Raw genomic sequence first — 25,802 nt, 5'->3', positions numbered from 1 at the left:
AAAATTGACAATCAGAGAACCAGACTAAAACATTTTCCGTTGGGTAACCAGTCTGTAATTAATGTATCGATGTGTACCATCAATCACTTTGGTAATTTTCATTTAAGTATCTTTATTAAATCAGAGCGTTTACCTTGAGCTTTTTATTAAAATATTTGACGTGAGGGGTGTCGGATCACTTATCGTATGACAATGCCAGTATTTATTTGATATTTGATCACCATACTGTATCTTTATTTGTAAAGAATTATATAAAATGATAAAACATATCTTTTATGTGTGGTTTAGTTTTCTAATTGAAATTTGAGTGTGTGCGTTTTTGAGCAAATTGGTAAATTTTGACTTTGAAGTGTTTAAACTAGGAGTAAAATACTGTGTAATCCAGTATTAATTGATTATAAGCCACAGATCTTTAATAAAATGTTATTTTGAAATGGAGAATGTTCTTATTCGTTGTACAGAGAAGGAGATGAATCATTTTTTCATAAATGTGCTTTTTGTAAGTGGTTTTTCTTGTAGTGTTTGGATTTAAAGGAAAAAATACAAGACTCAAAATAAAATTCGTGAGCTACCGGTAAATGGAGTTGTTTTTACCATGATTTTTAAATATGGACTTAAAATTGCCCATCAAGCTTTCCTCAGGACAGGTAATACTTGTGGTATGAAATTATTTAATCGTGATACTTCTTTATTTCCTATCAACTTGAATTGGGATGATTTTTTACGTTTTTAATATATATTTAATTGTTTTTTAAAATTTAACTTACCCAATTTTTGAAAATCTATCCTATACCCTTGTAAATTGTATGAAAATAAAATTAATTATGCTAGATTGTATAAATGTGAACTTTCTCCATTGCTGCTCAACTTCTCTGTGGCCAGGACTGCTTAATCTCTGGTATGGGGCTCTTTACAGGAGATGAAATTTATATCAGAAAATATAATAAATACTTAAATGAGATATACATGACCACCATAAGTAGACATTGTAACACATGCAAGACCCAGGTCTCTAGGTCAAAAGGTCAAGGTCACATTAGAGGATTGAACTTAGCTGATTTCTCATATTTTCTGATGTTCAATTTGGGTCTGTGTTCGATTAATAACTTCTACATGCATGATGGGATTCAAAATAAATTGGTTCATACAACCATAATAAGTAGACAATGTGTTGTGTCCCCCAGTTCTCCTGGTTAAAGGTCAAGGTCATAGAAGGGGCTTGAACTTAGTATTTCAAAAATTTTCATGTACTATAGTATATTCCTAAGTGCAGTTTATCATCCGGTACACATGACCACTATAAGTGTGCAGAAGCCATGCTATTATGTTACAGGTTGAGATCATTGCACAGGTTGAGGTCATTGCACAGGATTAACTTGTGTATTTCTAACATATTCTGAAGTTTTTACTTCAAAGCCAATTACATAAGTGCCATACTCATTTAAAATTCAAATTTGACAACATATGAATACCATAGAAAGGAAAATGCTGATATCCTTCAACTTACTAGGTCCATGTTGTAAGGCCACTTATATGTATGACTAGAGTTATAAACACAATTGACGATCTCTATATAGTTATTTTAACCCTTAATTACCTGCTAGAAGTAAAAGTGTTTCACCTTTGTAACCATTATGTAGAGCCAGTTCAGCCTGCACATTTCTAAGTATCAGCAGGTGAAAGCTGATTAAAGGATCTCCACTATGATCCAAAAGCCTAAAAACAGAAAATTTGAATTTCTTACAAAGATCAGCTGGGGCACTTCATACAGATATAACATGTAGAAGGTAATAACAAAAAAACAAATTGAAAATCATATTTTTGAGCTATTCTTATCCTAAAATTGTGTGAAAGTATGGCAAGGCTTTATAATTTAGGTCATTTTTAGCTTGTCTATTTGCAGAATATTCAAACTATTGCAGTCACCCATTTGTCCGCGTTGGAATGCCTGTGGTTAAGTTTTTATGTGTAAGCTGGTATCTTGGGAATGGATTTAAACTTCACACACTTGTTCTCTGTGATTATCTAACATGATTGGCACAAGTCCCATAACTTTAATCCAGTATTTTGCATAATTATGCTCCTTTTTTGACTTAAAATTTCTTGGTTAAGCTTTTGCCTGTAAAATGGTATCTCCATAACTACTGAAGGGAATGAATTGAAACTTTACTCACTTGTTCTCTGTGATAATCTTACATGATTGGCATAAGTCCCATAACTCTGATTCACTTTTTTTGCATAATCATGCCCCTTTTTCGACTAAGAAATTTTTGGTTAAGTTTTTGTGCACAAGCTGGTATCTCCATAACTACTGAAGGGTTGTTGTGCTTTTTTTGTGACAATTCTATGCATTCATTATAATCAAGCAGTGATTTACTTGATAAAACATCTTAATAATATGCCTTTGTACCTTTTTGGGACAATTTTATATATTCATATAGGTAAGCATTATTATACTCAATGAAACACCGTTGTGACAACTTTTTTGAAATGTTGAGCGTCGCTGTCCTCCGACAGCTCTTGTTCACAATTAAAATAATTATTTTAGGAAAACGGAGTGAGCGAATGAACTGAAATTTTGCACACATGTTATTGGTACAGACCAACATCAAATGGAATATTAATCTTAAAAAAAAATTGCAGTCTCATCATATCAAAATATCTCTGTTCAGTCTCTTTAAATAACATCATGGAATATCTCTGTTCAGTCTCTTTAAATAACATCATTGAATATCTCTGTTCAGTCTCTTTAAATAACATCATTGAATATCTCTGTTCAGTCTCTTTAAATAAAATCATTGAATATCTCTGTTCAGTCTCTTTAAATAACATCATGGAATATCTCTGTTCAGTCTCTTTAAATAACATCATTGAATATCTCTGTTCAGTCTCTTTAAATAACATCATTGAATATCTCTGTTCAGTCTCTTTAAATAACATCATGGAATATCTCTGTTCAGTCCCTTTAAATAACATCATGGAATATCAATTGCAAGCAGTGAATTTGTTGATATTATTAATAATAATTAATTGAATTAACTTGTTGTTTGTCTTATACAAAATGTTTCCCACATGACCGAACCCTGCTGATGTTAAGAAATTTTCTAAAAAGCAATGCACTTGCAATGCTTGATATTTAAATAAATTTGTAACATTGATTTCAAAGAAGTATTATTAAGATATAAACAACATGACTGAATAGACTTAACCTGTAGACAGATAGACTTGAATCATGACTTAAGATAACATAGAATTATCTTTGATACCCAAGTCCAAATAAACTCCCATGATTTTTATTCCACTTAAATACACTTCCTATCAAAAGAAAATTAATTATAGAAATTTAAGTGAATGCAAAGATCTATTAAAATATAATAAAGATTTTTATCTTATTGAAATGAAGTAAAATGTTTTTTATATAAAAAGGCCGTTCAGTATGATATGAAATATAACATGTCTAGAAATTATTTTATAAGTTTTAAATGTTCTATTTTGATCTTAATTTACAAATATGCATTTTTGAATATACAAAATTAATGTAGTTCAATACTCTGGTTACTCTTTTATGTGATACCAATAAATAATTGTAAACAGACAGTAAACATATTATTAATTTTATTAAAGAATGTGAATAATTATTTTTCTATTTCAATTGTCAGACTTCCTGATGGCCTAACATCAGATATATCAAAAAGCATCATGGCACTCGTAGGGCGCTTGTGTAAAGCCTGATTTTAATCACTGTGTGTTTGAACAATCAAATGTTCAAGTGGTTTCACTGTCAGAAAAAATACTGATGATGAAATGTCACTAAGTATCAGGTGTCCGTGGCTGAGTAGTTAACGTTGTTGACTTCCTTACTGCTGTAGGTTTAAATCCTGACAGGGCCTTTAGATTCATTCATGTGTGGAAGCTATCTAGCTAGCGTACAGAACATTGGTAGTTCTACTGAGGTTTTCCTCCATCATTATAAAGCTGGAAAGTCATCATTTGAAATGTACTGTGTGACGTAAAACCTGCTTTGAAAAGTTGTAATATGTTTTCCTCTATGTATGACATAGTAAATTATTGTCAAATAAATATATAAGACGCAGCTTTATTATTTTAAAGAACTTTTAGCTTGACTATTCAAAGAATTGGGAGAGCTATTATTTTCACCAACACATAAGCTAAAAACGTAGGTTATGTTTTTGCAAGTTGCTATCTTCAAAGTTACTGAAAGGAATGGATGATCTCTTTACATACTTATTTGAGAGCATAACAGGAGGTTACTGTTCAAAGCCCACAACTCTAACTGGGTTTCAACAGAGTTATGGCCCTTTTTGAACAGGTTCTAGTTTTACAATCAAGCACTAAGAATCACCATCAGTTTGTCCTTCTGACTAGCTCTAGTTATTATATATTATTATTAAAGCAAATTCATTCTGCATGTATATTAATCTATAACAGACTTGAAGCGTGCTCTTGAATCTTCATAAATTCTCCTGCAGCTTAAAATATTAGATGTTGAAGAGCTATCTAAATGCCAGTGTAACATGTCAAGTGCTCCCAGTGTTTACTTATTAATGATTTATTTGATTTATCAGACATTTTGATTAGTGTTGCTACTGTGATTAAATGTTTACTGCCATTTTTTGTGCAAATAAATATGTTAGATGTAATATGTAACACTTGATAAAATAATGGAATTTTTAATATTATAAAGTTTGATTATCTTTTTTAGCTCGACTATTCGATAAAAATAAGTAAAGCTATTGTAGTCACCCGAGCTTCGGCGTCTGCGTCCGCGTCCGCGTAACCACTTATGTTAAAGTTTTTGTAATACCTCAAATATTTTCAAAGTCCATTGACATATGGCCTTGAAACTTTGCACACTTGTTCACCATCATGACCCCAACCTGTAAAGGAGGAGGTAACTCTATCAAGCATTTTGACAGAATTATGCCCCTTTTTCAAATTAGAATTTACGTTAAAGTTTTTGTAATAGCTCAAATATTTTCAAAGTCCATTGCCATATGGCTTTGAAACTTTGCACACTTGTTCACCATCATGACCCCAACCTGTAGACAGGAGGAGGTAACTGTATCAAGCATTTTGACAGAATTATGCCCCTTTTTTGACTTAGAATTTACGTTAAAATTTTTGTAATACCTCAAATATTTTCAAAGTTCTTTGACTTAAGGCTTTGAAACATGTTGAAATTTTATTCTCTTCTTTGAAAGCATGATAGGACTCTCTCCAATGCCTGTAACTGTGATATGGATTTAAAGAAAAATTTTGCCTTTTTCTTTACTGGCATGCGAGCAGTTCCCGTACAGAAGCAGTACCCGTATTTTTCATTTAAACGCTTGATTTTTACATGCATTTTTCAAAAATTCATTTCAAATCAAGCAGATACATAAACGAGACAAAATCTAAGTGTCAGTTCGGCAGTATACGTATAAAAAGTCTCATTTTAAATCACTTTGCGTTGTCAAAACGTGACCTTATTTTATCTGGGGGATTCCGTCCTAAATTGCGCGCATGCGCAAACATACTTACACGTGAGGCATGTTAAAGGGTTTTCCACTAATACCACCTGTTTACAGATAAGAAGGCAATGTGATGAAAACTTGTTTAATTATCAGAATTTTGACCAATATTACTATATAAAATAATTTTATGGCTCTAATGCGTAAAATATCATGCATACAAGCATGCCATCGCATGTGAATGCGTTGGGGGTAACGGTACCGGGTAATAGATACACGCGTTTAGTCTATTTTCTATTTCCTGAATTACATCTATTTATTTCTTAGAAAATGGTCTGTTCAACAATTATAAATGAAAAATAGGTCCGATATAATAAAATTGTATAATTATAATGGGTTAAATTTTATGTACGGGAACTACTTCTCTTCATACAAAATAATGGATAATTTCTGTACCCCATATGAGGCCTCATAACTAAGGGTTATTCTATGTTTAGAACATGATGGAATTTCCATGATTTTTGTGACGAGCCGAATATTGATGTGTAACATTCAAATTTTGGTGAGTGAGCGTAATAAAAAATAATGTTTAAGTAACTACGATTTTTGTACGGGAACTGCTCGCATGCCAGTACTGAGAAAATTTTACCTTTTAATCAAGGCTTTTTTTACTATCAAGCACTAAGAATAGTCGAGCGTTGCTGTCCTACCGACAGCTCTTGTTTCAATTCCTATACAGGTTAATTTTATTTATGACCCACCCTATGGTCATTGCTCTTGTAGTGAGCAATTATTGACTCAAAAAATATTCAAGGACTGTACACATATATATAAAGCATGAAAAACAGCTACGTTATGCAGTCACATTTAAAGAAGGGTTACTGTTACTCTAAAAGTACTGGCCTATTATCCCCCTTATTATGCAATTTGGCTCTAATTTTCATGTCTGGAATATAATTAAACTGCAAAACCTTTCAAGAGATTGACTTAAAACTGGAAATATAGAAATATAGTAACTAGAAAAAGTCTATTGTCAAAACTATTACTCTTTTGGGTCTTTTTTTTTTTAAAAAATACCTAATTTTTGAAATTTTTTAAATATATCAAGGAATTTAACTTATTAACTTATATTCTGGTCTGGATGAAAGACTACATAGAGAAATGAGAAATAAGGAACTTAAATTCTACCAGGTCTAGGTGTAAGACACTTGCATAGAGAAATTAGAGATAGGCAAATTTAATTCTACCAGGTTTTGGTGTAAGACTGCATAGAGAAATGAGAGATAAGGAACTTAAATTCTACCAGGTCTGGGCATAACTAAAATTTCTTCTTTAGGTGTCTCCTATTACAGATTTTGACTACTTTATCAGCCTTTCCCATCATTGATCATATGACAGTTTATCATTTACTGCTTTTCATTTGTAATCATATTTACCATAGTTACACCCACCTTTTTTGCTATAATAATCTAATTGTTAAAATTTGTTAAAATTTTGTATAAGCAGAGTAAAGTTACAATTCTTACTTGTATTGAGTAATATAGAAAGATATAGAATTTGACATGGTATTGTTTATTGATTGTTGTAGGTTACAGCCAGACACTGTAACCAGAAATTAATTCCTGACACACATCAAACGAGACCCCCACCTTGTGTTCAAATAACCAGAGTGAAGATTTTAATACAATGAAATAAAATAAATTTGAATCAAACATTTTCTAGTCCTATATATATTTACATTTGAATGAAAAGATCACTGATTTATAATTGATTGAGACAACACTACATCAAAGAACTGCGCAATTTATGACATGAACAGCAATTATGGGTTCATTTAAACAACTACCTGACAGACATTTTCACCCACTGTTTGTACATTTATAGATTTCCACTGCAGAACTTAATATTGTTTAACATTTTGATTTAACTACAGTCAATATTTGATTTGAGACAAAGTTATAATTAGAACAGACTGAAATATTCACAATGATAAAGCATGCTTTTAGGACTTTTATCCAATTACAGTGGACATAAATTTGTACCTTTTGTGTTTTTCATAATGGAAGAGCTTTAATAAAATACAGATTAACTTTTCTATTAAATACTTACATTTCTTTGCACACAATAATCAAATTAGATATTCAATATAACTTTGCCAAAAGAATTCAATGTTCTTTTTATTTTTCAGCTAAAATTTGTTAACATCAAGGGAGACAGCCCTATGTAGATTTAGATGAGACAAAAACAAAGTTACTCCCCTTTAACTCTGGTATGTATTAGTTTTAGGTTCCTTTTAAGTAAAATTTCAGGATAGTTTCAGAGTAATCATTATTCTTCACATATAGAATCATTGACAGCTGCCTGGATACTTACCTTCTTAAAAGTAAATCAATTTAGTAAATGAAAATTTTCTTTATCTATTTCTGAATTACACAGAAACTTAAAAACCATTGTTTAACATTGATGTTTAGACCTATATCTGTTTTACTTTTAATTGTTTTATGCCTATTAGGGCACATAGTAATTGAACTGTCTGTCTGTCTGTTCAAGCAGAATAGGCAGTATTTGTTGGGTGGTGACAGCAGACATTCATTTTCCCCAGTTATCCCTTTGTTTACATTTAAAAATGGGTACTTTTAAAGTTCTACTGATATTTATGGTTCTTTACCTTCACTGCCTACAATGATTCCAAAATATGCATAACTTCAGCATCCTTTTTTTTCAGTTTATTATAGAAATAGGTTCATCAGCTGATTCAGGCTAGATGTATGTATGCTAAATGGACTCCACTGAGGTTTTTATTATATACCTGACAGGACTAGAATAATTATACCCCCTCCACAAAATGTGGGGGGGGGGGCTATAATGGATTCGCTTTGTCGCATCAGTGGGTCCGTCCGTCCGTCCTCCTCCATTTTCATGTCTACTCTATAAATCCTATACCAATTGAAGGATTTTCTTCAAACTTTGCTCAAATGTTCACCTCAACAAGGGGATGTGCAGAACCCATGTTGCCCATGTGTCAGCTCAAGGTCACAATTGAAGGTCAAATATCAAACAATCAAATATTAGACAGTATGTTGTGTCCGCTCTGTAAGTCCTACACTAATTGAAAGATTTTTTTCAAACTTGACTCAAATGTTCACCTCAACAAGGGGATGTGCAGAACCCATAGTGCCTATGTGTCAGCTCAAGGTAAAGGTCACAATTGAAGGTCAAATATCAAACAATCAAATATTAGACAGAATGTCGTGTCCACTCTGTAAGTCCTACACTAATTGAAAGATTTTTTTCAAACTTGGCTGAAATGTTCACCTCAACAAGGGGATGTGCAGAACCCATGTTGCTCATGTGTCAGCTCAAGGTCAAGGTCATAATTGAAGGTCAAATATCAAACAATCAAATATAAGACAGTATGTTGTGTCCGCTCTGTAAGTCCTACACTAATTGAAAGATTTTCTTCAATCTTGGCTCAAATGTTCACCTCAACAAGGTTATGTGCAGAACACATGTCACATTTTTGCCGGCTTAAGGTCAAGGTCACACTTGAAGGTCAAAAATTGACTTAGAAAATATCCTTAAATTTCAACATGTTTTGAATATTTCTGAAACTAGAAAAGGTATTTGCTTGAAACATAAAATATTTATGAAGTGTCACAATTAAGATATGCAGGTCAAGTTTCATAACTCTGTATTGCATTTTAACAAAGTTATGCCCCCTTTTAAGTCTTCAAATTTACATACAATCAAATATTAGACAATATGTCGTGTCCACTCTATAAATCCTATACTAATGGAAGAATTTTCTTCAAACTTAACTCAAATGTTCACCTCAACAAGGTTATGTGCAGAATCCATGTTACCTTTGTGCTGGCTTAAGGTCAAGGTCACACTTGAAGGTCAAAAATTGACTTAGAAAATGTTCTTAAATTTTAACATGTACTTGAATATTTTTAAAACTAGAACAGGTATTTGCTTGAAACTTCAAAGATACATGAGGTGTCACAAATAAGATATGCAGGTCAAGTTTCATAACTCTGTATTGCATTTTGACAAAGTTATGCCCCTTTTTAAGTCTTTAAATTTACATACAAATAATACTAGACAATATGTCGTTATTTTGAACATGATTTGACAATATATATTTATACTATTACCTGTACAATTTGTCTTTTTTTCACCAGATAATTTCTTTTTATGTATATGTATTTGTGCCACTAAAGTTACTCCCTAAATAACCACCTTTCCAAGTCGTCTTCTGTCAAGGACATCGGTGGGGGTATGAATCGCATTCAGCGATAGTTCTAGTTTTTTCAGAGATTTGTGTACCCTAAACCAATTACTTGTGTGCAAATTTTTAAATCATTCCCTCTCCCTGTTTATTATTTTTAGAATACATGTACTTATATTTATTGTGCAAAATGAGCCAAATATTTTCAAACGCTTTTTGCACTCAAATCAGGTCAAAATTGCACCAACAAGCAATTTTCTATATAATTCTGAGTATATTTTTAATCATCCTTTGCAGATGGCTTAACTTTTTCTTAGTAAAAATTACAAATTTTATAACTTTGTATTTAATACTTATTGCATCGTTTAATTAATGATACTTATTAATCAATACTTAAGGCCATGATCCAGTAAGTGTAAGTCAGTTGAAAAAGCTTTGTGGCATCCAGTTTTTCTTCATTTATCTCCCCTTGATCATCATGACCCATTTGTTTGGTTTGATGAAATCAACTTAATACAGATTTTGTCACATATATTTATTTGTTATTGTACTTTTTTTGCTTTATTTCAGAAAATTGGCAAGACAAAATAGGGACATAATATTATACAATACACATATTGTTATGGCACAATGAAAACTGACAGAGGTGAGTACCCGATACTCACATGTACAAAGTTGGCGGGAGAGAATAATTTTGACCAATGACAAACTCAGAATTTTTAACAAAGGTGAACAGTTCTAAAAATAGTAGCAGCATGATGGAGGACCGAACTAGGTCGGCCGAGGCAAGACGGCCTCATTTGGTACACGAGCACAGCATAATGATTTCCAAAGACAAAAGTATAGGTGAAAAGAAAGTGTGTATTGGAATTAGAGCAATGTCTGCTCAGGAGAGATCCAGTTTGTCTTTGAAATATAAAGTTGAGGAAGATGCCAGGCAACTTTCAGAGAAGAAAAGTAAAATTGTTAAAGGTAGGTTAGCTGACTCAAAAAATTCTTGACATACATATCGTATAATCTGCGGTCTTGTCTTTATATAATGAAAAACAGTACATTTTAAACTTGAGATAGAAATAGTATTTTCATAACTACATGACATATCGCTTGAATTCAGGATTAGATATGGGGCGTCCCTGGTAGAGTGGTTAAGGTCTTTGACTTCAACCCACGTATCACAGGTGTGAGGTTTGAATCCATCCAGGGAATTATTATCTTTATGTAAGGACTCTATCCAGCGAGCTAACAAGGCATCAGTGGTTGTGTTTAGGTTCCTTCTTGTGTTTGAAATAATGCACGCAGGTGCACTAGAGGTCTTTTTTCACCAGTAAAACTGGAAAGTGGCCGTATGAACTAAAAGTGTTGGTGCAAACTAAAAAATACCCCAAACAAAAGATTATATTTTCTAAATATGTAATCATTGATAATTAAGATTATATAATCATTTCAAATAGAAGCCTTCAGAATTACTGTACAATGAGGCAATTAGCCCATACGAATCAATCATTTCTATATGATTAGTTATATTGATTCACATACATGATTTTAACATGCTGATGATTCAGTAACTACTGTAGAACTATTCTCTATATTAACAGATTTACAAATGCAAAGAACTTGATCACTATTACAACATATACCAATATTAAAATGCTATGTAGAGCTATATGAAAGCAAAAACAGCTAGGATTATGTTATAATGCTCTGCAAAATAATTTTATATGGGCCTTGAGAGCTTTAATACATTTATTAGTAAATATTAAAAGACATTGATGATATTATAATTTATAACATTAAAGGAACTCCACTGAGGTCCAAAAGCCTAAAACATCTAACATTGACTTACAACAGAATAATATGTAAAACATAATTAAGAAATAAACTAACCTTTTTTTGCACTTTTCTTAGCAAAGGGTTGGAACGCTTTTCGATTTTTGCTAATTTTTCACAATTAGATTATAGAGTAAAAGACTGGACGAATGACCTAAATTTTGCTCACAAATTATTGGTCTAGACCTACATCAAATGGAACATTAATCTCAAAAAGATTTATCCCAGTCTGTTATGTCAGAAAACCTCAGTGGAGTCCCTTTAAGATCACTGCATTTTCATTTTCGTCATGTTGCAAAACTTTAATATAGCCCATGACTTAAACAATTTAAAAGATATCAACAAGAAAATAGGAATACTTGCTTAAAATGAGAAGGGCTAGTTATAAAGACAAGGGACATTACTCTGAAAGCAAACTTTTAAGAGTTATGCCCCTGTTTTATTATCAGTCAATTGAAATGACATTTTTCATTACAATAATTAGCCAGATTGTTAAATTCTATGAACAATTTATTACGATCCATGTAAATACCTCTATAAAATTTAAATAGGTAACAAAAAATGTCAAATCGACAGAAAAAAAAATATAATACCGTTTTATGTAAATCTGTAACATTAAATTGTTGATTTTGTCAGCTGTGCGTTTTATTCATTATATTAGACATTGTTACAACTCAATATGCCAAAGACAGGTTTAACACGTCATTTATCTTATAGATATATACTGATTTAACAATGTTATATCTACGCCACCTATTCAAATAATACCTCAACAAAAACTGTAGATAAAAAGACGCAATGCTGTATATTTTAAATCATTTGTTACAATGTAACAGAGCATTGATGGTTGGAAAGATATAATATGCTACGAAAACTGTACGAAATAATGCCGTAAAATAATCCACGGACAACGTTCGGAAGTAAAACCAACTAAATAATCATATCAAATGATTGATTTACAGTACTACAGCTTCTGTCAATTCTAAATATAAATAATTAAACTTATTTAGCACTGAACATAAGTTGTTGAAATGAGGCAGAACTGGGCCCAAATTTTGCCTAGTTACAGGCATTTAGGGGGGTCTTTAATTATTTGTCTAAAAATAAAAGATACAATGAAATATGAAGCGACATGTAGAGTAAATGATACCAATGACAGTTACTCTGCAAAATTTACATTTGTGAGAAAATATTTTCTGAAATTCTAATACTAATAAATACATGGAAGTGTTCTGCAAAAGTTTGCGAGAATGGATTATAAAATTTCTGATTTCTAAAAGTTCATTGCATTGCAATGTTTTTATGTTTTTGTTTTTTTTATTTATATAAGACATATTTCAGGGCAATTTATGGAAATAATGAGAAATTTGTAAAGATTCAGTGTGTAATAGAAGAAATAGTCATTTAATGAAATTGTGATAAATAAGGAATTGATGAGATTGATAATATATAGTATGATATTCCTACAAGGAATGGCTGAATGGTGAAATCAGTGAAATATTTCAATTTTATGTAAATGACTGCAGCACAACAAGTCAAGAGCGATTGCGATAATGTTCAATAAATGTTTGTACGGTGATAAAATGTTAATTGACAAAAAGTAACAGTGCTACACGCTATATATTACATGATAACTAATCATACAAAATCAGGAGTTACTGTATACATTTGCTAAAATGTTCCTGATAAATATAATAGAGGAAGTGACTAACATTGTGTATGTTAAAAATCTGGTCAAGAAATTTAGTAACTTTTAAATTAGTAAAAATAATAAAAATAAATTAATTTTTGCAAATGGAGGTGAGATTTTTGTATACAGTGGAATTATATGACATGTCTAGAAGTAATATCTGGTATTGTTACATGAGACGATAAAGGACAATGTTTGTCTTGAATAATAAAAGTAAGTAACCTTCTTTATTCCTTTATATTATTGGTTATAAAGTTCATAATAAACCTTTGTTTGGAAATATAACCTTTGCCTTGCAGCTTGGGTTATATTGCAAACCATTGTTTATATACGGTCATATAATCTGTCAGGAATATTTTTAACAAATTTATAATGCAGTGAAATTCACTTTTAGAGAAAAAAAGATTTCTTCACAAATTGATAGCAGCCTTGTAATATAGACTATATTACATCGTGATTATCCAATGAGAGGTGACCTTAGAAACATGCAGTATTATAAACTTATTTATACATATATCTAGATTTGTATACAGATTGTTCATCTCAATCTACCATCTATACAGGAATCATAGCATCATCTGCTCCATTGTTGTTTTAATATTTCTTATAATTATAATTGAAAATAAATCATTTAATAATAAAATATTTAAATATCTGAGCAACAGATATTGAAATGTAAGAATCATAGGTTCCTATTATGCATGGAGTAGGTCATGACCAAGATATTGGAAAAACTTATTTGTCTACCTGCAATTGCTAATTATCCCAGTGGATACGGTAGCAATGTAAAAATATAATTGAGCTGTGTCACGACAAAACCAACATAGTGGGTTTGCGACCAGCATGGATCCAGACCAGCCTGCGCATCCGCGCAGTCTGATCAGGATCCATGATGTTCGCTTACAAACCCATTACAAGTACAGAAACTGATAGCGAACAGCATGGATCCTGATCAGACTGTGCGGATGCGCAGGCTGGTCTGGATCCGTGCTGGTCGCAAACGCACTATGTTGGTTTTGTCTTGACACGGCTCAATTATATTTAGATATTATTTACCTATCGTTGCATTTATTATAAATCTTGTTTTAATATTATTGTTTTCACATACAACAAATTTATAATATTCTCTGCTGCAAAATCTGACTCAGTTTGATTAATAATACAAGTTTACCTAACCAAATAAATTATTTCTTACACACAATATGGACTGCTACATTTTTTTTTAGTTCTGTTGACATTTCTGATATTAATCAATGTAGGCTTTTTACACAATACACCACAAGTAAAACACTCATTTAAATCATACTTCTAGGTATACTGTGACAGATCTTAGAATAAATTGCCTTCATAGGGGGGTTGAAAAGCCCTAAATAATAGCATGGAATTTTGATAAGTACAACCTCTGCAGAGAAACTCTCTTTAGGAGACAAAGACTTTGGTTGCTGTGAGAGGTGGTTGCTATAGAGAGGTTAAATTTATTGTGTAGTCTTTGGTTAGAAATGATACTGTTGTTGTACAGAGGTTATTGTTCTTTTGGCATGATTGTAAAATTGCCAAATCAACCTCAACAAATGTGATAATTATAACTCATGCCAATTTGCATTAGAAAATGGAGGGATCCCTGGGTCACATTTGGTACATTGATTATAAAGGATAATAAACTAAGTTTAAAAATGTTCACTCCAGGACAGAACTTACATATTTGTTATGTGGCATTGCTAAGACAACAAAAGTTATATATAAATCATACCTTTTGCATCAAATTGGCGGCACCCTAGGAGCCACTTATTCTATGTAGAACTTCAAGATGAAAACAAGTCTGAAACTATTAACTATTCTACTTTTAACTGGCCTTTTGGGGGGCGTCCATGGCCCAGTGGTTAAGGTCGTTGACTTGAAACCACTTGCCCCTCACCGCTATGGGTTCCATTCCCGACAGGGACTTTATAGATTCTTTCATGTGAGGAAGCTATCCAGCTAGCTTACAAAACGTCGGTGGTTCTACTCAGGTGCCCATTTGTGCCTGAAATAATGCACGGAAGGGCACCTGAGGTCTTCCTCCACCTGTAAAGCTGGAATGTCGCGATATGACCTATACTGTGTTGATGTGACGTAAAACCCAAAGCAAACATTAAACAAACAAAAACTGGCCTTTTGTACTTTGAGATATTTTTATTTAGAATTGCCTCATAGAACTCTACAAAAGAAATATAAATTCTGCCCTTCAACAGTTGGTGTGAATGGCTCTAAAAACTGATGTCAATTTTGTAACCATTAATACTTCTGTAGGAAAATAATTTTGCTGCCATGCTACTTGTTGTTGGTTATTTTAGTTACACGATCTGCTTGGTCTGCATGGCTGTCTGGTTAAAGTGTCAGACTTGTTATGTTAAACCCCAGTCACACTAGAGCTTAAGATTACTTGCGACCACCGGCGACTTGTAAAACTGACGATCATCAGCGATTGTCTGCGACCAAAACCTTTTTTGCACGTATAAATTTACTTCTGCGACCATCGTAAGACCAGTCATCATTGACAATCGCACGACAGGTCATAAGCAAACGTACGATGGTCTCAAGATTGTGTGGGATTACTTACGACTACCCGTGACCTGTCATGCGATCACCTACAACTAGTCGTACGACCATCACACGATTACTAAAGACTACTCAAGATTATCAGTGACTAGTGGCAATTTGTAAAGACTGTCGTAAGATTGTCGCACTTCTGAACGACCATCGTGCGACAGCCTAAGACCTTATAAGATCACTAGCGACCTGTTTGATCGCAAGGAGGTTTTTGTGCAAGCTCAAAAACCTCTCTACGACTGAAATTGTCGTGGACCTTAATAAGATAACCTGCGACTGTCAAAGATCACCGATGACCGTCGTAAGACGTTTCAAAGATTGTCCGCGACCAGAGGTCACTGGTGATCGTGAACTGGTCTTCACTGGTCGTAAGCTCTAGTGTGACTGGGGCTTAAGGATCACCACAAGCAGCATAGGTTTAAACCTTGTAAGGCAGGCAGGCCATTATTTCCTTAAAGATTACCTGATGGATATTTGTGCATACCTGATTTAATTACTTATTGAAATCCATTGAATTGGAAATATTTACTTATATAGTTGAGTAAGGACAAAACAACTCACATATCTCAACTTACATACTGAAATCACATAGGTAATCTTTTAAAGGATTGGAAAAATTCACATAAAGCTTTCTATTATCAAGTATTTACATTAGATTTTAATGGTGTGAATCTTCTATTAAGCTGAATACAGAATGCTTGATCTGACGGGACAAAACGTATTGACAATATTATCATTAATGATAGCACTTAATATATTGTTGATAATGCAAGAGATCACATATCACCCAACGCTATCAATAAAAACTGATCTGAAATATTTATAAACATTCATTCTGTCAGTGCAAAATAAGTTGAGTATTTATATATAGTACATAAAAAGTATTCAGTTTTCAAGATATTTTTAATCCATGGTTTTAAAGAAGTATTGTAAGACAGAATAAATTGGTTTTAAAGTAGGAGCGTTAAACTCGGCTTTTTAACAAGATTTAAGACTTAATACGAGAAGAAAATTGAAAACATATCCACCATTTTAGTTTACAACAACTTTGATTTTACAACATCAGGATTTATTTGATTTTCTAGATTTAACACAATGGTAAGTTTTTATGGTTGTTGTTTTCTTTCCTGACAATATCTGATAGTCATTTCAAACTTGAACTGTATCATTATTTCTTATCTTCAGATTTTATTTGATATTGTCTTTTTCAAATATAGTTTTCGGGGAATATGGGGAAATTTCCTTCGTATGTTATTGAAAGAAAATGTTTCTTTAATGCTGTTTTGTTAACATTGAGATAGGACAAAGCTATAAGTGTTGAAGCTTGTGATAGAGAGATAGTTACAGCGGTATCTAAACCTAAACACTGTCAGTGTGACATAACCTAAACACTGTCAGTGTGACATTACCTAATCACTGTCAGTGTGACATTACCTAAACACTGTCAGTGTGACATTACCTAAACACTGTCTGTGTGACATTACCTAAACACTGTCAGTGTGACATTACCTAATCACTGTCAGTGTGACATTACCTAAACACTGTCTGTGTGACATTACCTAAACACAGTCTGTGTGATGTAGCGTAAAGAATGTAAGTGTGACAATACCTAAACACTGTCAGTGTGACATTACCTAATCACTGTCTGTGTGACATTACCTAAACACTGTCTGTGTGACATAACCTAATCACTGTCTGTGTGACATTACCTTATCACTGTCTGTGTGACATGACCTAATCACTGTCTGTGTGACATTACCTAAACACTGTCAGTGTGACATTACCTAATCACTGTCTGTGTGACATTACCTAAACACTGTCTGTGTGACATAACCTAATCACTGTCTGTGTGACATGACCTAAACACTGTAAGTGTGACATTACCTAAACATAGTCAGTGTGACATAACCTGAACACTGTAAGTGTGACATGCCCTAAACACTGTCTGTGTGACATAACTTGAACACTGTAAGTGTGACATGCCCTAAACACTGTCAGTGTGACATAACCTGAACACTGTAAGTGTGACATGCCCTAAACACTGTCTGTGTGACATAACCTGAACACTGTAAGTGTGACATGCCCTAAACACTGTCAGTGTGACATAACCTGAACACTGTCAGTGTGACATAACCTAAACACTGTCAGTGTGACATTACCTAAACACTGTCTGTGTGACATAACCTAAACACTGTCAGTGTGATGTAGCCTAAACAGTGTAAGTGTGACATTACCTAAACACTGTGTGACATGACCTAAACACTGTCTGTGTGACATAACCTAAACACTGTCAGTGTGACATTACCTAAACACAGTCAGTGTGACATTACCTAAACACAGTCTGTGTGATGTAGCGTAAAGAATGTAAGTGTGACATTACCTGAACACTGTAAGTGTGACATGACCTAAACACTGTCTTTGTGACATTACCTAAACACAGTCTGTGTGATGAAGCGTAAAGAATGTAAGTGTGACATTACCTGAACACTGTAAGTGTGCTATGACCTAAACACTGTCAGTGTGACATTACCTAAACACAGTCTGTGTGATGTAGCGTAAAGAATGTAAGTGTGACATTACCTAAACACTGTGTGACATGACCTAAACACTGTCTGTGTGACATTACCTAAACACTGTCAGTGTGACATTACCTAAACACTGTCAGTGTGACATTACCTAAACACTGTCAGTGTGACATTACCTAAACACTGTCAGTGTGACATTACCTAAACACTGTCAGTGTGACATTACCTAAACACTGTCTGTGTGACATTACCTAAACACTGTCTGTGTGACATTACCTAAACACTGTCTGTGTGACATTACCTAAACACTGTCAGTTTGACATTACCTAAACACTGTCAGTGTGACATTACCTAAACACAGTCAGTGTGACATAACCTGAACACTGTAAGTGTGACATGCCCTAAACACTGTCTGTGTGACATTACCTAAACACTGTCAGTGTGACATTACCTAAACACAGTCAGTGTGACATTACCTAAACACTGTCAGTGTGACATTTCCTAAACACTGTGACAATACCTAAACACTGTCAGTGTGACATTACCTAAACACTGTCAGTGTGACATTACCTTAACACTGTCAGTGTGACATTACCTTAACACTGTCAGTGTGACATTACCTAAACACAGTCAGTGTGACAATACCTTAACACTGTCAGTGTGACATTAATTAAATATTGGCAGTGTGACGGTCTCAATGCTGCCATTGTGACATTACTTAAACACTGTGAATCTGACATTACCTATACACTGTGAGCGTGATTTTACCTAAATTCTGTCAACCTAGACACTGTCAATTTGACATTACCTAAACACTGTCAGTGTGACATTACCTAAACAATGTCAGTGTGAAAACTTAAACAATGTCAGTGTTACAGTACCTAAACATTGTCAGTGTGACAAACTAAACAAGATCAATGTGAAATTACCTAAAAACTGTAGATATCAAAACCTGAACACTGTCAGTGTTACAATCTAAACACTGTTGGTGGGAAAACCTAAATGCTGTCTGTGTGACATTAACTAAACACTATCAGTGTGAGAACCTAAACAATGTCAGTTTCAATACCTTTCAAAGCAGGCCACAACAATTTCAAAGCAGGTTACAACACTGTTAAAACAGCAGGCCATAAGCTTGTCAAAGCAGACTTTCACATTGTTTAAGCAGGCCATAACACTGTCAAAGCAGGCCATAACACTGTTAAAGCAGGCCACAACACGTTCAAAGCAGGACATAACACTGTCAAAGCAGGACATAACACTGTCAAAGCATGCCACAACACTTTCAAAGCAGGCCATAACACTGTCAAAGCAGGACATAACACTGTCAAAGCAGGCCATAACACTTTCAAAGCAGGCCACAACACTGTCAAAGCAGGACATAACACTGTCAAAGCAGGATACAACACTTTCAAAGCAAGCCATAAGACAGTCAGGCCACAAAACTGTCAAAGCAGGACACAACAATTTTAAAGCAAGCCATAACACTCTTAAAGCAGGCCATAACAATGTCAAAGCAAGCCATAACTGCCAAAGCAGGCCTCAACACTGTCAAAGCAGGACATAACACTGTCAAAGCAGGCCATAACACTTTCAAAGCAGGCCATAATACTGTCAAAGCAGGCCACAACACTTTCAAAGCTGGCCATAACACTTTCAAAGCAGGCCACAGCACTGTCAAAGCAGGCCATAACACTGTCAAAACAGGCCACAACACTGTCAAAGCAGGCCATAACACTGTCAAAAGCAGGCCTCAACACTTTCAAAGCAGGCCATAGCACTGTCAAAGCAGGCCACAACACTTTCAAAGCAGGCCATAACACTGTCAAAGCAAGCCATAACACTGTCAATGCAATCTAGAACATGCATTGACAAAGAAGGCCATTCAACTGTCAAAGCAGGACATAACACAGACAAAGCAAGCTACAACACTGCTTAAGCAGGCTATAACACTGTTAAAGAAGCCTATAACACTTAGTGACAAGCCGCTTCCGTGGTTGAGGGGTTAGAGTCGATGACTTCTAATCCAATTACCTCTCTGGCGTGGGTTCGATCCCCGGGAGATGCTTTGGTAGTTTAGCGCGGAGGAAGGTAGTCTAGTACTGATGTAACTCTCCAGGAACGATGGTTAGGAAACTACCCGCCTATATGACTGAAATACTGTTGGGAAAAGGCGTAAAATGAAACAAACAAACAAACAAACTTAGTGACAAAGCAGGCTATTTCACTGTCAAAGCAGGCTATAACACTGACAAAGCAGGCCATAACACTCATTGACAAAACAGGTCTTTACTCTGTCAAAACAGACTACAACACTTTAAAAGCAGACCACAATACTGACAAAGCAGAAGTCGAAACATACTTAAGTACATGTACAGTAAATTTTTACTTTTGTTTTCATGTGGTATTTGATTTTCCATTGTGGCAGGGTGTATTACTGGGTAGAAATGGCCAAATATTGTTAACTATAAATTTTGCTGTCCAGGAACGGTGTCAATAAGACAGTGAATGTTAGAAAGGCAACACAATTTGTTCTGATTTAAACAAATATTTTTGTCAGACTTCAAGATTCATACAATGTAAAAGTTCTTTTGAGAAAAGAAATATGAAAACTTTCACTATGATATGCTTGGATTACTTAATCTTTTAATCCTTGTCAAAAATAATGTTAATCCTGTTAATTTTTTAATACAAAAATGTACTTTATATTTAGAATGTTAAATGTCATTTCCTTTGTTTGTTATAATAAAGCTAGAAAGTTTGAAGTAAGTACTGATATAGCTGGCATAGTTCAGAAATATATCTTAATATTGAGTTATGTTCCTTCCCTTCAAAAGACACTTAGACTCTTATGTCATAAGTTTAACAAAACCATACAATGTGAAGTTATAAGAAATGCAAACTTCTCAATAAGCTAAATAATTAACATATAGGATTGCTTAGTGCATGTTCTTTCTATAAGATTGTTTTAATTAAAGACATTCTCTTCTCTACAGCAGCGCCATTTTTTAGAAAGACGACAAAGGAAAATTGAAACTAGTAGTAAACTTTGCAAAATTAAAAAGAATCATAATTGAAACCAACTTATCCATTAAAAAGTTTGACGGCCATATTAATTCTTGAGTTATCTGCCCCTGAATTGTGAAAGTTTTTTTCTTGCTCTTTTAGGAAATGTTAGAAATTTTCTTCCAGTTATGCCTTTTTTTTAACAGAAAAAAAAACATTGAAGCATAGCAAATTTTCTAATTGGTTGAATTGTATAAAACTTTGCAAAATGACTGAATATGAAATAATAAATTAAAATAAAATAACATATTAATATGCTTGATATTCGGTAATCTTTGCTATTGAAAATGATCTCAAATTGTAAAAACATCACTTTCAGGGGCAGATAACTCAAAATGTAACCTAGTGACTCCCATTTTTATCTTGTCTGTTTTGTCTAATGATTGCTGCAGCGTCATCTTCATCATTATTGTCATGCAAAAACTTGAATGTAGTCTGTATTACTCATACAATTTTGAAGGTATCAATATTTAACTTGGAATGCTGTCTTATCATGACAAGAAGGGGCATTATATTGAAAGATTTTTTGATTTTTTTTTTGGATTTGGAGTTATGCCCTTTTTTAACTTTGATAATTTCTAAACTATAGTTGACACCAACATGAAAAACTTGGAACACTTGTTAATCTTGACAAGGCACAATTGTTAAGCAAGGGGAATTATTCTGAATGCTATTTTTTAAGAGTTATACCACTTTTTTTTAACTCAGAATTTATGTCACTTTTTAACTCAGAATTTATGTCACTTTTTAACAAAGAATTTATGTCAAAATTGCCTATCTAGTTAAGTAATTTAAAAAAAAAAAAAAGTATTTGATACCAAATAAATCTTGAAATACTTGTTTTTTTTTTTTTTCATGGCAAGGCAAAGTTGAAATACAAGGGGGGCATAATTCTGAAATCTTTAATTTTGGAGTTGTGCCTATTTTAGACTTACTGATATGTCTTAATTTTTGTTAAAATGCATTTATTATTAGTAAGATGATTTCAAAACTTTCAAAGCTATTAAAACTTGAAATTTTTTGTACGACAAAGGGTATTATCCTGAAAGTAATACTTTAAGAAGTATTGCCCCTTTTAAAATTATAAAATTGAAATATTTATAATAACTGGTTATTGATAGTGATTGCTCTTTACAGACCGGTGTTAACTTGTTTATTTCATAAATTTGTTTTATAAATTGTGGTTAATTTTGATATGATACATAGTTAAAGAATATGAAGTAAAGACAATGGTTTAGATTTTCCTTCTTTGCCTGTGTGAAAAATGGTGCTTCTTAAGTTTGGTCAGAGTTCAGATATGTTACTTTTATATTTCAATTAAAATACTTATATAAATCATCTTGTTTAAAATTGAATGGCCAATTATTGCTTTGATATTTTTCATGAACAATAGTTTTATGGTTCCTGATCAAAAGTTTTCAAACGATTATCATTGGAGAAAAATTAGCCTGAATTCTTGAAGAACTGATTGTAAATCTGAAAAGACTTTAAAGGTACATTGTTGTACATGTTTATGTACTTTTCAAAACTTTAAAGGTACATTGTTGTTCATGTTTATGTACTTTTCAAGACTTTAAAGGTACATTGTTGTACATGTTTATGTACTTTTCAAGACTTTAAAGGTACATTGTTGTACATGTTTATGTACTTTTCAAGACTTTAAAGGTACATTGTTGTACATGTTTATGTACTTCTCAAGACTATAAAGGTACATTGTTGTACATGTTTATGTACTTCTCAAGACTATAAAAGAACATTGTTGTACATGTTTATGTACTTTCAAGACTAGAAAGGTACATTGTTGTACATGTCTATGTACTTCTCAAGACTTTAAAGGTACATTGTTGTACATGTTTATGTACTTTTCAAGACTTTGAAGGTACATAATGTTGTACATGTTTATGTACTTTTCAAGACTTTAAAGGTACATTGTTGTACATGTTTATGTACTTCTCAAGACTTTAAAGGTACATTTTTGTTCATGTTTATGTACTTTTTAAGATTTTAAAGGTACATAATGTTGTACATATTTATATACTTCTCAAGACTTTCAAGGTACATTGTTGTACATGTTTATGTACTTTTCAAGACTTTAAAGGTACATTGTTGTACATGTTTATGTACTTTTCAAGACTTTAAGAACATTATTATACCCCCGCACAACAAAGTTGTAAGGGGGGTATACTGGAATCAGCTTGTCCGTCTGTCCGTCCGTCCGGCTGTCCGTCCGCACTCACAGGAGAGTAATTATGTGGCTAGAGGGACAATAGGTAACTGTTCTTTCTCTTTGATGTCATTCATTCCGTAATGCTTTTATGTGGCTATTTTCTTTTACGTGGCTAAAAAGAACAATAGAGAGAACAATAGAGTAGCCACATAATTACTGTCCTGTGAGAACGTCCGTCCGTCCGTCCGTCGTTTTTTTCTTGTCCGCCCAATAACTTAAGATTCCTTTGACCCTTAGTCTTCATATTTGGCATGGAGGTTAGTCATGATTAGTAGATGACCCCTATTGATTTTGGGGTCACTAGGTCAAAGGTCAAGGTCACAGGGGCCTTGACTTCAAAAAGCTTGTCCGCCCAATAACTTGAGATTCCTTTGACCTACAGTCGTCATATTTGGCATGGAGGTTAGTCATGATAAGTAGATGACCCTAATGATTTTGAGGTCACCAGGTCAAAGGTCAAGGTCACAGGGGCCTTGACTTCAAAAAGCTTGTCCGCCCAATAACTTAAGATTTCTTTGACCCATAGTCGTCATATTTGGCATGGAGATTAGTCATGATTAGTAGATGAACCCTATTGACTTTGAGGTCACCAGGTCAAAGGTCAAGGTCACAGGGGCCTTGACTTCAAAAGCTTGTCCGCCCAATAACTTAAGATTCCTTTGACCCACAGTCTTCATATTTGGCATGGAGGCTAGTCATGATAAGTAGATGACCCCTATTGACTTTGAGGTCACCAGGTCAAAGGTCAAGGTCACAGGGGCCTTGACAAAAAAAAGCTTGTCCGCCCAATAACTTAAGATTCCTTTGACCCACAGTCTTCATATTTGGAATGGAGGTGAGTCATGATTAGTAGATGACCCTATTGATTTTGAGGTCACCAGGTCAAAGGTCAAGGTCACAGGGACTTTGACTTCAAAAAGTTTGTCTGCCCAATAACTTTAGATTCCTTTGACCCACAGTCTTCATATTTGGCATGGATGTTGATCATGATTAGTAGATGACCCCTTTTGATTTTTAGGTCACTGGATCAAAGGTCAAGGTCATAGGGACTTTGACTTCAAAAAGTTTGTCCACCCATTAACTTAAGATTCCTTTGACCCACAGTCTTCATATTTGGCATGGAGGTTGATCATGACTATAAGGTGACCCCTATTGATTTTGAGGTCAATGGGTCAAAGGTCAAGGTCACAGGGACCTTGACAAAAAAAGCTTTTCTTCTCAATTGCTAAAGAATGTCCTGTCCGCAATGTATTGATTTTGACATTTTCACATTTGAAGCATGTAGAATACATAACTTAGCAATGCACTGGCTTAGTAACCTCAGATTTGGCAGGGAGGTTGTCATTGAGCTCTAAATGGCCACTGTTGATTCTGACAGAGTGATATGCGGGGGTATTCACGCCATGATAGTGGCAGTTCTAGTTGTACATGTTTATGTACTTTCAAGACTAGAAAGGTACATTGTTGTACATGTCTATGTACTTCTCAAGACTTTAAAGGTACATTGTTGTACATGTTTATGTACTTTACAAGACTTTGAAGGTACATAATGTTGTACATGTTTATGTACTTTTCAAGACTTTAAAGGTACATTATTGTACATGTTTATGTACTTTTCAAGACTATAAAGGTATATTGTTGTACATGTTTATGTACTTTTCAAGACTTTAAAGGTACATTGTCTATGAAATTTAAGGGATTATTACCATGACCTTTTGGCATATTTTTGTATATTTTTCAAGCTATAGCGACGGCGAGTGAAAATATGTGGCATTTTATCATGTTTAGTGAAAATATATACCATATTTCACGAAAAAGAAAAAATAACCTTTTTATTTAATTTCAATATCAAAGAATAATGGTTAATACCCCCTAGCTTGCTACGCAACTGCAATTGTACAGCGCGCAGTAATATAATTAGTGATGTTCCGATTGTCGCAAGTTGCCGATAATCACTTACTGTTATGTAAAACGACAATAATCGATTCACAAAAGTTTGATCCGCGACGTCGTCAAAAATGTTTAAATTATCAAAGGGAAATTATTCTGATGGTAATTTTCCTTTAGGAACACCTCGCCGATCGCAAAAAATCACTCAGAGACAATTTGGAGTTGAACAGGATCAATAAGTTATGTAAACAATAGTAATATAATGTGATGTGAATGGTATTATTTG

The 25,802-nt window shown here is 33.6% G+C and overlaps 1 protein-coding gene across 6 annotated transcripts in view; it reads left to right on the top strand.

Annotated features, from left to right (window-relative positions):
• The window catches only part of LOC132746852 (cytosolic carboxypeptidase 2-like), a 122,445-nt gene that overhangs the window by 9,890 nt on the left and 86,753 nt on the right, over window positions 1-25,802 (top strand). For 3 of the 6 annotated variants that reach the window (XM_060736127.1, XM_060736130.1, XM_060736121.1), the window contains exons 2-3: window positions 7,660-7,740; window positions 10,273-10,674. In XM_060736127.1, the coding sequence (XP_060592110.1) occupies window positions 10,404-10,674 (271 nt within the window). In that variant the 5' untranslated portion in view covers window positions 7,660-7,740; window positions 10,273-10,403. Of the gene's footprint in view, window positions 1-307; window positions 500-7,659; window positions 7,741-10,272; window positions 10,675-13,296; window positions 13,433-16,654; window positions 16,907-25,802 lie in introns of those variants that run through there. The other 3 variants (XM_060736122.1, XM_060736124.1, XM_060736126.1) reach the window with 3 other exon arrangements.

This window comes from Ruditapes philippinarum, unplaced genomic scaffold (assembly GCF_026571515.1).
Source record: "Ruditapes philippinarum isolate M1 unplaced genomic scaffold, ASM2657151v2 ctg387_1_1_1_1, whole genome shotgun sequence".
Taxonomy (NCBI): Eukaryota; Metazoa; Mollusca; class Bivalvia; order Venerida; family Veneridae; genus Ruditapes; species Ruditapes philippinarum.
The sequence above is the reverse complement of the archived record's forward strand: the minus strand, read 5'-3'. Positions and strand labels throughout refer to the sequence as shown.